At 56.0% G+C, this 16585-nt stretch overlaps 1 protein-coding gene across 1 annotated transcript; it reads right to left on the minus strand.

The window, feature by feature from the left end:
• Positions 1 to 3496: 3496 nt before the first annotated feature.
• IGFBP4 (insulin like growth factor binding protein 4) lies at positions 3497 to 15899 on the minus strand. The gene is made up of 4 exons (XM_065896564.1): positions 15326 to 15899; positions 7851 to 8008; positions 6951 to 7085; positions 3497 to 4727 (listed from the first exon to the last, which is right to left on the minus strand). Exons 1-4 carry the CDS (start codon positions 15672 to 15674, stop codon positions 4593 to 4595), a joined length of 777 nt encoding a protein of 258 aa, XP_065752636.1. The 5' UTR covers positions 15675 to 15899; the 3' UTR covers positions 3497 to 4592.
• Between the last annotated feature and the right edge of the window lie 686 nt (positions 15900 to 16585).

Genomic DNA, 16585 nt, shown 5'->3' on the forward strand with positions numbered 1-16585 from the left:
AATCTCCATCTCTCCCTGAAGGGACTTCACTGCTGCCTCCACTGAAAGCAATTTGTCATGCCCTGAATTAAGTGATTCCAACAAGGGTTTAATTTCAGTTTAATGGCTCTGTTTTTATGTGTAATTAAATACCACTGCATGGCAAAAATATGTTGTTTGCACTTTAGAGACTGTGTAAGGGTCCAGGAAGCCAATCCCACCGGGTTTCCACTCCCAGGCTCCACCAGCCCCTCCCCTTGCCTGGCTGGAATTGTCCAGGTCACGGAGAAGGGGGTTGGGGACCTGGGGAAGGGAAGGGGACAGAGGGGAGAGGTGGTCCTGGTGGTGCCTGCTCACTCATTAGGGTATGTTTCTAATTATCTACAGCACCCCCACTTCTACTCCCTGAACCCAAGCCTCCCCAACCTCTGGGGCCTCAGACATAGAGGGGACAGGTTACTCTACAGTTAGGATCTAATTAGGCACCACGCTGGCTGGCGCGGTGTCTGCTCCCCTGCGCATGCGCGTGTGTGTGCCCCGAGGTCCGTTCCATTGCCCCTCCTCCACTCATTGCTCCCGTTAACTCCCTCCTCCCCCTTGAATATACTTCCTCCTCATTGACCCTCTCCCCAGACTCACAAAGCGCCCCCTTCCTCCCCTCTTCCCTAGGACAGCCCAGCATCCCAGCTGCCAGTGCCTCCCAGCTCCATCCAACCACATCATCTTGACTTTCTCTTTCGAGGTCAGAGGTGATATTGCCATAGGGGTCTGGAATGCAGGGGGAGTTTCTCTGACTGGGAATATTTCAGGGTCATTTACCACACAGCCAGATCCCCCCAGAAAGGGGGACCCCTGAGCAGGAGCCCCAAGTCCTGCATGCCGCATAACATTCCTGGAGTAACTTAGTGGTGGAATCTGGCCCAGAGGGCAGAGGGGTTAGAACAAGCAGCCTTTTCCTGGAAGGGGTTGAAGGAATGGCTGTGTCTGCAACCTCAGGTCCCCGATAGGAGAAGGGGCCAGGAGGCTTGGCCAGCTCTCCAGAGACTCCCTCACCTGAATCCAGTACTGGAATCAATCCAAGTCTCCATTTTTTTCTCTCTACTCCCACCTGGCCTTCTTGACAATGGAAAACCCAGCCTCCACCCCTCAGCCAGACATCAGGTCTTGATCTCCACTGGGGAGCCAGGAGATGGAAACCGAATGAATGCCTGATGCCAGTGAGCACCAACGGGCTAGGGGGTCCCCATCCCCCTGCTCCAAACCACAGTGGGAGGAATGACATTTCTTAGGGAGGCAGGACAGACCACTCAAGGACTTTGGTTTAAAGTTATTCTAGGGGACTTCCCTGGTGGTCCAGTGATTAAGACTTCGCCTTCCAATGCAGGGGGGGGGGCGGGTTTAATCCCTGCTTGGGGAGCTAGAATCCCGCATGCCTCAGGGCCAAAAAACCAAAGCATAAAACAGAAGCAATATTGTAACAAACTCAATAAAGACTTTAAAAAATGGTCCACATCAAAAAAAACTGTAAAAATCTAATAAATTAAAGTTATTCTAGGTATGGTGGCCCCACCAGGACACAAGAGTTTGGTCCTTGCCTCCTCCTCCCTTCCACCTCTGCCAAGAGGCTGATGCCCCTGTGGTAACTAGAGTGACCGTTCAAGCGTATCTGGAAGCCACGGGAGGGCTTAGGTACAAACTAGACCAGCAATTCCTCTCTGGAGCCCGGTTCTCCCCACTGTGACACTACCCAGGGCAGTTCACTTCCTCTGGCCTGGCAGTGGTAGAGGGTGTCCACATTGACACGGAGTTGCTTTTATTTTGGCCCTGTCACATGGCCAAAATAAAAATGTGGCATCTTAGTTCCCCGACCAGGGATCGAACCTGCAACCCCTGCCACGGAAGCGCAGAGCCTTAACCACTGGACCACCAGGGAAGTCCCCAGAGTTGCTTTTATTTCCTTCTTTTTTGACAACTAGGACCTGGCTCCCAGATGGTGCGGGCAAGCACCAGGGGTGGGGGGCGTTCTGTGGGATGTGGGATTCCCACTCCCAAAGTGCACATCCTCTGTTCTCTTGTGCTAGACAGCTCCCTACAAGCCCTGCACTGAGGACACCTAATGAGTGGAGGAGGGAAGTACATACATACACTGTGAATTTCACTCCCTCTCTCTTCACATCACACCCATTCATACTCAGATTCATACAGCCCACCCAGACACACCACACAAATGTGCGTCACATCTACACACACCCAGCCGAGGTACACACGCCCTGTAAAAGCCCACACTCTCACTCACATTTCAGGTGTCACTTCACTATATGTACACACATGCGCGCACACACGCATTATAAATACACACCTATCACAAAGGCACATCCCAGGCCACACATGCAGCTACTTCCCAAGCAGACCCAGGTTTTTTTTGGAGGCGCGTGAAAAGTAAAGGACCTCTTACCACCCATTCCAAGGATACAAGAATAAAGCATTAGGAAGGGAGGCTGGAGACAAAGGGGAATTTAAAGAGATGCCTTAGGGAAAGAGATACTCTCCCTACATTTGGCTTAGGGACCTAAAACTTCATCTTCAGCCTACACTCAACCTCCTCTCCCAGCATGCCTTGGCCTCGGCCCCAGAACGAGGGGGCTCTATGAAGAGCAGGCCCCCTAGCTGAAGGAGCGTCACTTTGTTCTTTATCTCCTGCTGCTGGCAGCAGCCTGTGGTGCCTCAGGAAGACTAGATGGCTGTGGGATGCCGCCACAGAGGCAGAGTTAGAGAGATGAGGATTGCGGCCCCAGGCTCAAGATTCAGACGGCACAGGTGCCAGTGCGTCAGGGGCCAGTGCAATCGAGAAGCCTGGGAGTGCCTCAAGAGATCACACACACACACGCACACACGCACACGCGCACACACACACGCACGCGCGCGCACACAGCACAAAGGTGGGAGGTAAGGAGCATTGGGAGATGACCAGGAATCCAGTGGTACCACGTGGGCACACATTCTGGGTCTGGCACTGAGAGCCCACAGCCTGGCGAGTCCAGGACAGCAAGATCAAAGATACCCCCACTCCCAACCCCTCAGAATGAAATCTCAGCCCCAACCCCCAGTCAGGAATCTAGGCAGTCAGAGCTGTGGAATGTGTTGGAGAGCTTACCCCCTTTCCCTAGCTTCAGGGCAGTACCTCCCCTCACTAGATCGATAAATCAAATCCAGACACAAACCCAGTCTGCCTGATGCCCTAGGAAATGCCCCCGCTTCACACACCAGCTGATCCCAGAAATGGCTCTGGCCCAGCTTGCTCCCTCCCTTCAGAAGCCATTACTGGCCCACCAGGAGTCTGAACACAGACAGCACAGACTCTGGGGACAGAGAGGCTCCCCAAGAAGAAGCTGCAAGGAAGAGGAGGATGAATTGGCTGACCCTTTGCAGTCCTTTTACCATGTAAGACAGTTCTCCCCACCCCTGGTGCATCCCTGTCTCTTAATTGTAAATAAATCAACCAAACACCATTGTCTACGGTTTTTTTGGTTTTGTTCTGTTTTGTTAAAAAAAAAAAAAAAAAAAAAAAAAAAAGACAAGACATCATGGCCAACTGGTAGGTTCCTAAGTCTCTTTCCATCCAGTCAAGCCAGAAAATGCCCGGTGGGTAGGGAAATATCGGGGAGGAAGGTCCAGGGAAGGAGGTGTGGGGAGGGAGGCAGAGCCACAGTGAGCCACTGAAGGATGGAGTCATCCTGGTGACTTCCTGGCTGTGACCACAAATGGGGGAGGAAGCAGGACCCCAGGTAAGTCCCTCACCTCCCAGCATGTGGTTTCCTTTCTCCATCAGGCACATGCAGTCCAGCTGTGCATTCTTTCCTCCTCCCCAGTCACTGCTCAGAGATGGGCCCCACCTCCCCAGCCCTCTGTCCTGCAGGCCTTCCGCTGACCTCTTCCCTCCCCCAAAGCAGGGTCTCAGTTGCCAGGCAACAAAGCTAAGGTGGGCTTGTCCCTGCAGGTCCTTCCCCCTGGAGGGACCTGGGGAGGAAGTAAAGGGGAGCCTGGCAGCCTTTAGCTTTGGAATTGGGTCTCAGTCGGTCTCCTAACCACTGAGTCATCTGCTACCCCACACTTTCCCTATGGCCTCCACCCTCTGACTAGTTTGAGGGGAGGGACAACCGTCAAGGTACATGTCTATTTTCCTCCCCTCATTATGGGACTGGGACTTTCCTTCTCCTACAGACCTGTGCTCACCTTACAGGAGGTGGCCTCACACGTCTAAATCAGAGGGAGTCAAAATAAGAGCCCGCAGGGCTGAACACTAGAGCTGACATGTAGTATGTGGTCAAGAAGTGTTTATAGATGGCTGAAGGGCTGAATGAATCCAGGATCAATTTGGAAACATACCAGGGCTCTCTCAGGCTATCTAAGCCCAAAGGACACCCCTAGGCTTCGGCTCACCCCAAGGGCACACCCATGCTCATAAGCACACACGCACACACACAAACACACCCCAAGGGAAACTTCTGGGCCAGAAGCAGGGCCAGGACTCAGACCCAGGCTCCAGGTCAGCTCTGCAGCCTCCAGGGGAGGGGGCAGCAGGGGGCAGTGAGCCCCCCGCCCGCTGACAGGCCTCACTCGCGGAAGCTGTCAGCCAACTGATGGCAGTCCAGCTCCCCCTTCGGCTCCAGGCCCCCCGGAAGCTTCACTCCCGTCTTCCGGTCCACACACCAGCACTTGCCGCGCTGCCCATCCAGGGCCGGGTGGCACTGCCAAGACAAGGGTGCGAGAGGTCAGATCTCAGGCAGCTGGCCCCGGTCCCAGCCCAGCCCCCAAGTCAGACAGTGGCTCCAAGATGGACTCTTGAGGGCACAGGCTTTCTTGAACATGGGTCCTCTGAGCTCACTGGAGTAAAGTTGGCCAAGAAGGAAAGGTCCAGACAGTTTTGGTGCAGAAGGTCCCGAAGCCAGGGTCCTGAGGAAGTTCTGTAGCCTCTACCTGGAGGGGAGACTGGATCCATGGAGCTGAAAGGCGCAGCTGGATTTGAAAGGCTAGGGTTCAGGTTGGAGAAGTCTTTAATTTGTGTTCTGATCGTGTTTTAGTTTGGGTTCTGATTGTGTTGGGACTCTAAGAATAGGATTATGGTTAAGACCACATTGAAGTTAGCGTAGGATCAGCGTGAGGGTTGCAGTTGAACTGGGAATTATGACTCAGACTTGAGTGGGGTGAGGCTTAGAGCCCAGGTCAGAAATGGAATTGGGATAGAGACAGAGGTCAAGGTCAGAACAATGAAAGCAGCTGGGCTAAAGTCTGGATCGGGGTTAGACGGGGGAAGAGGAAAAGTAGGGGGTAAAGGTGTATTTCAGAGTCAGGGTTAGAGTTGGAGTGAAGGCTGTCTCAAGGGTCAGAATTGGCCTGAAGATAAAGGGTCAAGTGTCAGAATTTTCAGTGGGATAAAAACCGGGGGGAAGGAAACACATAAACGTGTGTAACACAAAGAGTGAACCCTAACGTAAGCTATGGACTTTAGTTAATAACTAATGATCAATTTTAGTTCCCCAGCTGTAACAAATGTACCACACTCATGTTAATAGGAGAGGCTGGGGGTGGGAAAGTAGATGGGAACTCCGTACTTCCTGCTCGGTTTTTCTGTAAACTTAAAACTGCTCTAAAAAATAAAGTCTATTGATTTTTTTAACGGGGGCGGGGGGACAGTTTTTAAAAATTGGAACAAGGGGGAATTCCCTGGAGGTCCAGTGGTTAGGACTCTGCTTTCACTGCCGGAGGGCCCAGGTTGGGGAACTGAGATCCCACAAGCCACATGGCGTGGTCAAAAAAAAGGAAAAAGAAAAATTGGGACAAGGATAAAATTGGTATTGGGATAAAGGCTGGAGGGAGGTTTGGCGTTGGTTTGGCGGGGAGACCTTTGTGGTCCTCCTCCATCGCACACCTCTTCATAACCTCCTCATGCCATCCTGGGGTGTGCAGACTTGGGGGCAGCCTTTCTCCTCCTAGCTAGGCCCCTTCTGGCTGAGTGGTGGTCCACCTTGTGGATTCGTCTGTAGAGCACCGAGTGGGAGGACGTGTGTGCCTACACCCACAAGGGCTGGAGGAGATCCAGGCCACACCCAGCACGAGGCACCCCACCCAGTGTCCTGCCCAGATATGCCACCCTTCCGAGTGAGCCCGACTGAGACAGGCCAGAGATGGGGCTGGAGCAAGCCAACCTCGTTGACCATCCCAGCGTCCTGGGGGCTTGTCAGAAGAGCCCATGTTCTAAGGGCGTAAGGAGGTACAGAGGTTTCTGCATTCCTGTCTTGTCTCCTGCCTCGTCCTTCCTCTGCTGTACCCAAAGTTCCCGTCTCCAGCTGTCAGGTCTGGCTTCACCTCCAGCCTGGCTGAACCCCAGGTGGTTTGGCGGCTCAGCTTGGGGGAAGGGGCAGGCTGAGTTTCCTCCTCAACTCTTCAAGACCTAGCCCCTCCATTCCCAGATGAAACCTCAGCCATCAGGAGTTCCCTGGCAGTCCGGTCGTTAGGACTTCACGTTTTCACTGCGAGGGCCTGGGCTCGATCCCTGGCCAGGGAACTAAGATCCCACAGGCCACACGTGGAAACCTCAGACATCCAGGGACAAAGGAGAACTCACAGGAATGGAGGAAGGAGAGTGAGAGAGGGTTGGAGGCAGAGGTTGGCAGGAGTGCCAGGTCTGCATCACAGATGGTGACTACAGAGGTCATAGAAATAAGCCTGGACGGGGAGGCAGGGTAACTGGTCTACCTTTAACTCGCTCCGTGACTCTGGGCCGGCCTCTACCCCTCCCTGGGCCTCAGTCTCCTCGTCTGCAAAATGAGCTGGGGTCCTGAGGCTGGGGGAGGGTTTGGGGAGGGTCCAAGGGGTTAGGTTTGGGTTGAGGAGCTCCCCCCTTCCTGAGACCTCCATCCTGGACATCCTGGAGCTGAGGCCGGGCCAAGTCGGCGGAGATGGAGACCCACCTGCTTGGGGTGGAAGTTGCCGTTGCGGTCGCAGTTGGGAATGGGGATGATGTAGAGGTCCTCGTGCGTGCGGCTCTGCGAGGCGGCCAGCCGCTCCAGGGCCCGGTGCAACTCACTCTGGCAGGAGCCCTGGGGCTGGAGGAGGGGGAGGATGAAACTGCTCAGCAGAAGGGAGAGAGGCAGGAGGACCGGGGCTGGGGGTCAAATCAGGACTGAGGGCTCTGAAAGGAGGGTTAAGGCCTGGAAGCTGAGCAGGGCCCAACGAGGTAAAAGGAGGAGCTCGGGCTCAGGGGACGCTGGCGGGCGGAACAGAGGGACATCGAAGAGAGGACCTTGAGCCAAAGGGCTTCTAAAAAGGAGGGCTATGATGTGAAGGGAACTTGTGGGGAAAGGAAATCTATGGTGAAGGACAGGAAGGGGATGATTTCTAAACAGGAGTGACGGATGAAATCATATAATTAACAACTTGTAAGACCCAGGCATGGATCTGTCAGAAACACCCATCAGAAAGGACATTAGCCAGACCCTGGAGCAGGGTCCCAAGGCTCCCTGCTATGGCCAGCATGAACCCTTTAGCTCCTGAGAAGCTCTGGGGTGGGGAATCCCTGGGAAGGGCCGAGAAACATCAGGAGGCTTGGGGCCACTGCTGTTCACCAACCAGTACGGAAGTGTCTCAGTGTTTAACAATAGCTTCAGCTATCCCAGTGTCTAGAACTGGTGAGCAGGAAAGGAATTTCAAGAAGAGGAGTGAGGACTTTCTGGGTCCTGATGATGCATACTAGGTGCACCTTGCACACAGCAGACATCTAAAGAATGTTTGCTGAATGGACACGGTCCAGATCTGGTGATGGTGGTGGTGTATGTGCCTACGCACGTGCGCATTTGGTCAGAGATCCTCACCACAGGCCGGGCTTCCTCCCGAGGGACCCCGATGACCTTCATCTTGCCCCCACTGGTGCTCCGGTCTCGAATTTTGGCGAAGTGCTTCTGCAGGCACCTGCGGTCATGGGCGCTGCAGGGGCTGAAGCTGTTATTGGGGTGATCACCCTCGTCCTTGTCTGCAATCAGGCCAAGATGGGGAAAGGTCAGCGATGGGAAAGGACAAGGCGGCACAGCAACCCAGCCTCCCACCTGCTTTCTCCTTCTTAGGGATTCTCCAGCCTGGCGCTGGGGAAGAGCAGGGGCTCTGGGGGGCTGCGAAGAAATGAAAGCAGCACCCCGGTTTCTTCCACACTCCCCAGGAGAATATTCCTCTTGAAGTCCTTGATTCGTCCCTCACTCCACCCAGTCCAGCCCTCAGATGAGTCACCAGCTGCAGCTGCCCAGACAGCAGGAGGGTCCCCTGGGCCCTGCAGGGAGGTCTCAGGCAGGCAGGGGGCCCCACACCGAATCTCATCCCCCTTGCATTCAGCTCTTCCTACCATCCCCCTCTCGGTCTGCTCTTTCTTCCTCTCTCCTTTCCTACTCTTTTCAGCATCTCGCTGAGCCAGCCAGGGGATCCCCAGGGCTGTCGGCTCTGCTGACCCTCTTCCAAACGGCCAGAATCAAAGTTTCCATGAGTGATGAGAAATCTGGCCCAAAAACTCTCTCCATTGGCTGCACAGGAGAAGTGGGAGTCGGTGTGTATGCCTGCACGTGTGTGTGTGTGTGTGTGTGTGTGCGTGTGTCTGAGACGCTGTGTGGCTCCAGGACCAAGAGAACACCCTCACACATCCCTTCAGCCCCCACCCCCACCCCAAAGTCTCCCATCCTTACATTTCAGACCCCATCCAAAGTGCGTATCTGTTGCCCAGAGCCAGGGCACTGGGGACGCGGAGATGGGGGTGGTGAGGCTGAACCGCCACGCTTTCCCTGGGCTCTCCTAAAGGCTCTATCCGAACTCCAGAAAGACCCCATCCAGAAGTCCCAGAATTGTAACCGCTGCTCCTCCCGCCGGGCGGCCAAAACCAGAACACAGGGCTGAGCTGGACAAAGAGATCGCAAGGTCCCTCTGCAGATCAGAGCCACCTCTGAAATGCTTGGGTTTGGCAACTTGCTGCCGGCCTGAGTGCAGAGCCCCTGCCAGCATTCCAGATGTTGGCAGCAGGACAGAAGGTTACATCTGGTTTGCATCAGGATTTTTTTTTCCTGAGGAGTTAGCAGGTTCCTCCATGCATGGCAGCAGTCCCAGAGCTGCCTCTGGGTTAAATGGTATTTTTCTGCAGAGCCAAGGTTAGTTGGGGGGTTAGTTCTCTTTTTATTCTCCTAGTTCTGGGGGTCCAGGGGGAAGCACGTGGATAAAGGGAAACCAGGCAAGGAGGAATCTAGACCCCCAGAAAGTCTTTGTCAAGATTCCACACCAAAGGTTATGTATAAAATTCAGTCACCGAGGATGGGAAGAGGTTCTGTCACTGATGCAGGGCTGGCTTAGAAAAAAGCAACAGAGGGAAGGAATAAATGAAGCAGATAGATATAATCCCTCCTTCTGCCTATTTAACATCCCAAGAAGGACAGTCTGGAGGGGACTTCTGTCCCAAAAGATCAAGTTCCCGAAGGTCAACCAAGGAGAAGCCACTACAGCAAGATTTCCCGGCTGGTGTGGGCCGCAAAAGAAGGGGCAGATCAATTTCAGAAGACCAGGATTGTGCAAAGGGGGCCATAGGAAGATAGATCCCAAGCCCCCAGGCAGGAACCAGAGAGAAGACCTGAGATCCAAGCTCTTCCCTGAAGACCTTCCCAAGGAAGCTTCTGGCTAAGAAGGCCCAGGCTGGCCAGTGACCACCCCCCGCCATCACCGCGTCCGCCTTGCCCAAAGCCACAAGACTAGTGGATGGGGTCACAGCACTGCAGGTGTGTAGGCTGGAGCTGGGGATTGGAGAGAAAGGAAATAGAAGACCTAAAAGAATTGATAGATTTGTCTTGGAACCACAGAAGCGGAGTGAGCTTAGAACAAAGGGGCCACCATTCTACCTGGAAAGGCTCTAAGGATCCCAGGGGCTCATTTGACAAAACCCACGACACTACCTTGAGGGCCCCCTTCAACCGGAAAGGTTTTGTTGTTCTTCCTTCGAGTTTGCTTTCTTTTCATGATCATAAAGGAAAGCACGGCTGTGCACAGTGACACTTGTCCCTCTTGGTAAGTGGCCAGATGTTCTTAGGTTCCCTAGGAAGAGTTTTCTAATGCACGGGGCTGCCTCAGGAGATAGAGTTCTGCCCTGGAGGTGTGGCACGTCAGGGTGGCAGAGGTCTCAAGGACCCGGAGAGATATGCCGTAGAAATTCGACTACTTTCCAACATTGTGTTTCTATGAGTCAAGTTCACAAAAACACTCGGGGGAGGGATTTTTTTTTTTTAACATCTTTATTGGAGTATAATTGCTTTACAATGGTGTGTTAGTTTCTGCTCTATAACAAAGTGAATCAGCTATACATAAACATATATCCCCATATCTCCTCCCTCTTGCCTCTCCCTCTCACCCTCCCTATCCCACCCCTCTAGGTGGACACAAAGCACCGAGCTGATCTCCCTGTGCTACACGGGGGATTATTAAAGGATATTTGGAATGATCATCCCTTAATTTAGGAAGTGCCATGAAGGAAGACAACCGGGTCCACTCACTGAACCCCGGGGACGCGTAGGGCATAGGGCGAGCTTGGAAACATAGCTCATGTTCTTGTATCAGGAGGGCTCCCGTCACGTGGGACATTATCAGCAGGCAGCCTGCCCGGCCTCCCCCACCTTGGTTTCCCCACCAGCTTGTGTCTCAGCTTGGAGTAGAACACGGCAGGCAGGGAGAGTGGCTCCGTACTGCCTCTCTCAGGGGCAGGGGTACGCAGACTATGTCCCTATCTGCCAGCTCAGACACAGACAGGCTGGGACTCAAGGATCACAACCATACACAAACAATCAGGTGTCCAGACACACACTGGTCCACGCGTGCACACCCACATGCACCCAGGCGCCCTGACCCTGCCCTGGCCACAGCACAGCGACTGTACCCCGGCTGTTGACTTTCCACTTAATCTGTAACTTCTTTTTGCCCAGTCTTGTTTAACTGGCAGGCTGAGACCCCACCCCAGGATCCACCCTAGGCACTAGGCTTGGGAGGGTGAGGGTCATAGCCCTGAGTCTCTAAAAAAAACGTTCACCTCCCCATCTCTAAAACTGGTTAAATTCTTGCTACTTCCCTGCTCATGCAGGGGGTCCATCCTTCCCGTGCTGCTCACCCAGGTGGCGCCCTCTGGAAAAATCGCAATCCTGGTGGGTTCCCCTCTGCGCGGGAGCCGAGTCAAACCTGCCCGCCCCCCACCAAAGGTCGGACCTCCCGACATCTGAAAGGCTTGTTTGGGAGGCGGGGCTTCCAAGGTAGGCCAGGTCACCTCCCCTTGCCCCGCTGGAGCTAGGCCAACGACATCCAGCCACAGGGGAAACCTTGGTCTTTGCTCCAGCCACAGAGGAAGGGCAGGGACCCAGAGAAAGAAGAAGTTTCACAGCTTTGCCACCAACGGCTGCAAAGTTCATGGTCAAAGCTAGAATATTTTCTCTTCCTTGCTGCCTGATTTCATCCGCATGATTTCCCTTCAACTCCAGCCCCCACTCCCCTCAAGACGCCCAGGGTGAGGCTGTGAGGTAGATGGGCCCAGCCAACCAGACACGATCTGGAGGGTCACCCACCTGCCCTACAACAAAGGCCTTTTCCTCCTTCCCCTGCACTCTGGCTGGAGAAGCCAAGACCACCCATGCTGGGTACCAGGCTTCTCTTTGAGGTCTGGCTCAAGGGGTGTCCCCCTCACCCTTGTGCCATGCTGCCGGCCTCAGACTAAAGAGTCAGAGAAGGACAGCTGGCCCTTCCACCCTACCCCCTCCACTCCTCTGCATGTCCCCCCAGCTTTGCTCACTTGCCCTACTGTCCCCCAAAGCCCCAGCATCAGGGGAGAAGTTAAGCTTCAACTTAAATCCATTCGGCTTCCTCTTCATCACCATCCTCATCACTGCTCCAGTATTGAACTCTTCCTCCACGCCAGATGCCCCAGCCCTGCAAGATAGGTCCCACTGTCCCCCCTTTTTAGAGATGAGGAAAAGCAGCAGTCTGGCTAGAGGAAAGGAGAAGAACTTATCTCTGCAGCTCCTATGTCTTTAAAAGTTTTTTTTTTTTGGACCGGGGCACGAACCCGCGTCCCCCGCATTGGCAGGCGGACTCTCAACCACTGCGCCACCAGGGAAGCCCGCTCCTATGTCTTTAAATGGAAAGACTCCTGATACCCGAGGCACCAATAATTCGGGCTTTGCCAAAACTAAAGAAAAAATGTTACGCAGCCATGCTCCCCCTTCCCCCGCCTCCCCCAAGGCACAGAGTTTCTGGGGAGGCCCCATTCCCATGACATGACTGGATTCCCAGTACTGAAGTAGGGGGGACAATATTTGCTGTGTTGACTAAAAATTAACCCAGGCTGCATGTTCCCTAACCCTGTCCCAGAGGGACCCAGAGCACAGTTTAGGATCTCCCCAGTCCAAACGCTAATCTTCCCACTGTCCACTCCCCCAGATTCCACAAGTCGAGGGTCAGTACACTGAATCAGGATTGTGGACTTCTGACACACGAGTCCCACCCCGCCCCCACCTCTGGCGGCCTGAGCTGTGTTAATCCACAACCTTTTCTGGCTTGGAAAGCTGGGACAGGGGGTCACGGCAGAGGGCACAGGGGAGGGTGTTAGCCAGGAGAGGGATGGGGGAGACCTGCCCCAGGAGCAAAGAGTGGGCCTCTGGACCATAGCAGGCCAAGGGAGGGGGCACGCTGAGTAACTGCTCTCCCCAGTCTCCTGCTGAAGCTCAGCCCCAAGAGGAAAAGGCAGGAAGAAGAGCGTGATTGACCTCTCTGCCCAACTATTCCCCAGGCAAGAAGGCCCTTGGGCTTCCCTTGTGGCGCATTGGTTGAGAGTCCGCCTGCCGATGCAGGGGACAGGGGTTCGTGCCCCGGTCCGGGAGGATCCCACATGCCGCGGAGCGGCTGGGCCCGTGAGCCACGGCCGCTGAGCCTGCGCGTCCAGAGCCTGTGCCCCACAACAGGAGAGGCTGTGGCGGTGAGACGCCCGCGTACAGCAAAAAAAAAAAAAGAAGGCCCAAGCTTTGGGACGCAGGAGGGACAGTAGCCTATCGACAGAGGAAGGCTCAGGAGGACAGCCGGGAGAGGGGCCGAGCCCTGGCCGCCTGGTCTCACCAGACACCCTGCAGGGCTACTGCACAACTCTAGGAGGCGCCTTTCACGCGGTGCAGTGTGGCCCGGGCCGTGGCAGGGGTACTTCTGAGATGACTGGGAGGTAAGAGGGCATGGACACAGCTTGCTGAGTAGGTACCTAGTTTCCCCAGGGCCCCCCAGACCTCCCCTTCCCCTCTCCCCATATCTGCCTGCACTGCAAGGGTGGAGGCCAAGGCAAGGAGACCTTGGGCCCTGTAATCCAAAAGGGGCCTAAAGCTGCCTTTCGAGGCTGGTGTACACGATGTTCACAGGACACTCACAAACTGTTCACACCATGCCTCCCCAGCTCCTAGGGGAACAGTTCCTTCCACTTCGGGACGGGGTGTTCCTACCCAGCCAGGGAAGAAGGGGTTCCCAAGACCCACTGAGGGCTCTTCTGTCCCACGTTCAAGTTGGTGAGAGAGGAAGAGCTCACCAGCCATCCCAATCTGGTGCCAGATACCCGCTGGCCGGTGGAGGGTGGAGATACGAAGCAAACGGAACCCGTTATACCCGGGGAGCCCAAGGGATCAGCCCTCACTCCCAGTCTGGTCCTGTACCAGTACCCCTCCTCTCCCACTAGCACTGGCATCTCTGCCCCAGGATCAGTGACTTACACCCTCAGAAACCCCCTACCCCGGCTTCCCAGATGTGCTGGGTGTCAGGCTGGCATTTCTCCTAGAATGTTTTCTGCTGACCTATCTCTCGCTGCCCAGGGGCAGGAAGGGCAGAGAGGCCGGAGGCCCAGACCCCTGGGGTCCACCTCCTTCCTGTTTTCCCTGCATCCTGCTCTCCTCTGGCTAACAAGCTGCAGAGCATTGAGGAAGTGGAGCGGTCTGGGACCCAGGGCAGGAAGCTTGGGGCCGGAGTCCCAGCATCCGGACTGCAACAATGGAAGCTTCAAGCACCAGGAAAAGAGACAGAAACAGACAGAGGCACAGGGAGAGCAAAACAGAGTCGGAGAGGGAACAAGAAACAGAGGCAGAGGTAGAGAAAGGCAGACAGAGAGATTCTGAAAGCAACAGAGAAAGACAGGAACAAAGACAGAAAGAGAAACGGTGACAGAGTCAAGAGAATGAGCAACGGAAAGAGACTGAGATGAAAGTGAGCAAAGCAGGGCAACAAAAACAGGAAAAGCAATAGAATAAAGAGAAAGAAACTGATAACGGGCAGGAGATCCTGAGGCAAGGAGAAGCTGAGAATGCTGTTTGTGAAACTAGAAGCTGAGAGATGCAGCAGGAAAGAACAAAAGAATAAAGAGAAAGAAGGAGAGAGACAGAAAGACTATAAGGGAGAAACTGAAAGTCTCCCTGAGAAATAGAGAAAGTGTAAGAATGGGTTTAGGGCCAGAGACCTTCTAAACCTCTCTCTCCCTTTCTCTCTCCCCGCCGCCCCCCGCCCATCCCTCCGCTCTCTACTGCCTGTCCCGTTAGGTTTCTGCAGCTCTGGGCTGGGAGCCAAGACTTGCTTCTCTTCTGCCACCTCAAATGGCACCTGCCAGGAGAAAGGAGCAGGGTGCCTGTGTACCAGGGCAGGAGGAGGTGCCCAGGCCTGGCAGAGAGACCCCTGTCTTCCCAATACCTCTCGAAAAGCTAGGTGAGCCGGCCTGGGGCTTTGAGGAAGGGCCACTCTGATGTCCCTCACCACCAAAGCCACTCTAATTTACATGTCCCACTCCACCCCACCTCAATGTCAAAAGCTCGAGCCCTGGCTTCGCAGACCCCTGGGGCCTCCATTTGTGTCCAGGGTGAGGGGAGGTCCCTGGATCAGGAACAGAAAGCCTCCACTGCCACCAACCCCATCCTCCAGGTATATGGCCCTAGACTGCTCACTTGCAGGCTGTGGGCTGGGCCAGGTCACTTAATTTTCCACTCTTGCCCCAGCAGCCAGGACTACCATTGAGACCTCTCTTCCCAAATAGGCACCCTTGAGATGGAGAGATGGGACAGAGTCCTCTTTGATGGTGGCAACAGGCTGCTAGGGACTTGACAGCAGTTTCCTTGGCTGACCCTGTCCCGTGCCAGTCGGGCCCTGCCACATACCTGCCTTCTGCTCAGCTCACAGGGGATTTTCAAGAGCCTTTCAGGCCAACCCGAATGGGGAAGGGGCTTCTGGGAGGGGAGGACCCCAGGGAGGGTGTGCAAGGGCTGGGGCACCTTACCAGAGGGCTGCAGGCTTTCCTGGATAGCCTCGATCTCTGCCAGTTCCATACACACGCCTTGCCCGTGCACCAGCGTGTGCAGGGGCTTCTCCACGCCCCGTGGCGGGTAGCAGCGCAGGCCGGAGCCGCAGCGGGGGGTGTACACCCCGCAGGGCATCCCCTTGCCCAGGGCGCAAGTGGCGCAACAGCCGCAGCCCGGCTCTCGCACCAGCTCCTCGCAGCCCACGGGGGGGCGGCAGCGCGCCAGCTTCTCCTCGGAGCAGGGCGGGCAGTGGATGGCTTCGTCGCCCAGGCTCGGCCCGGGCCCGGCGGCCAGCAGCAGCGCGGCCACGAGGCACAGGGGCAGCATGACCGGGCGAGGACGGGGCACGGGCGGACAGCGGGGGACACAGAGGCAGCTCCCGGCGCGCCTGGAGGACCCGACCCGGAGGGCGCGGGGACACGGGGCGGCTCCGCTGGCGGACAAGGACGAAGCCGAGGAAGTTAGCAAGCGGGCCGGAGGGGAGCGAGCCTGGCGCTGCGCCGCATCCTCGGCCCGGCCCAGGCGGCTGGCTGTAGGGGGGCAGGGGGCTGAGCTGCTGCCCGGGACCGGCTCCCCCGGACTTTATACCGGCCCCTGGCCACACCCCCAGCGCCTTCCCGGGGGGGGGGGGGGGGGAGGGGGGCCCAGGGAGAGAGGAGGAGGAGAGGCGGCGGTTAGGGGGAGGGGGCGCTGTCCTAAGACGTCGCTGCTGCCGCCGCCGCCGCTACTACATCTGAAAGTGCTTTTCTGCCGCAGGAGAAGGCGGCGCAGTTTGCAAGCCACGGCAGGCGCCGAGAGCGCTTCTGAACCGGAGCCCGGGAGGGCAGCGAAGGGCGAGCGAAAGCGAAGGGGCGGCTCCGTGGCCCCCTCCCCCGACCTGGGAGGATTCTCCCCGGACTCCACTGAGATGGCCCCGCAGTCCCCCCGCACTGAGAGCGCGGCGACCTCCTAGCCCGGACTCCCAGCTCCGGGGATTCAGTCTCCCTGGCCAGAGTCCTTCCCACCCCACTCCAGTGCTTCCAGTCCCAGCCGCTGGAGACCAAGTCTGGTGAGGAGGGGAAAGGGGTCCCAGAAGGGCCTAATGGCCCTAAGAGGTTGATAGGCTCTCTCCCCACTTGCCCCTTCCAACCTGCCCCTGCCCCCAATCTCCCCAGGGTTCATTTGGGCCCCTGTCCCCTCTGCCTTACACAGGATGGCATCAACAGAACTCGCACCGGGAGAGGGAGGTGCCGAGACGC

The sequence above is a fragment of the Phocoena phocoena genome, chromosome 19 (genome assembly GCF_963924675.1).
Source record: "Phocoena phocoena chromosome 19, mPhoPho1.1, whole genome shotgun sequence".
NCBI lineage: Eukaryota > Metazoa > Chordata > Mammalia > Artiodactyla > Phocoenidae > Phocoena > Phocoena phocoena.

Excerpts from the sequence above, each read along its gene's own strand:
- IGFBP4 (XM_065896564.1), bottom strand. The coding sequence starts at position 15,674 with ATGCTGCCCCTGTGCCTCGTGGCCGCGCTGCTGCTGGCCGCCGGGCCC. Across the intron at positions 8,009-15,325 it reads GGAAAGCCTGCAGCCCTCTG|ACAAGGACGAGGGTGATCAC; the intron begins GTAAGGTGCCCC and ends GCCTGATTGCAG. Across the intron at positions 4,728-6,950 it reads GCAACTTCCACCCCAAGCAG|TGCCACCCGGCCCTGGATGG; the intron begins GTGGGTCTCCAT and ends TTGTCTTGGCAG.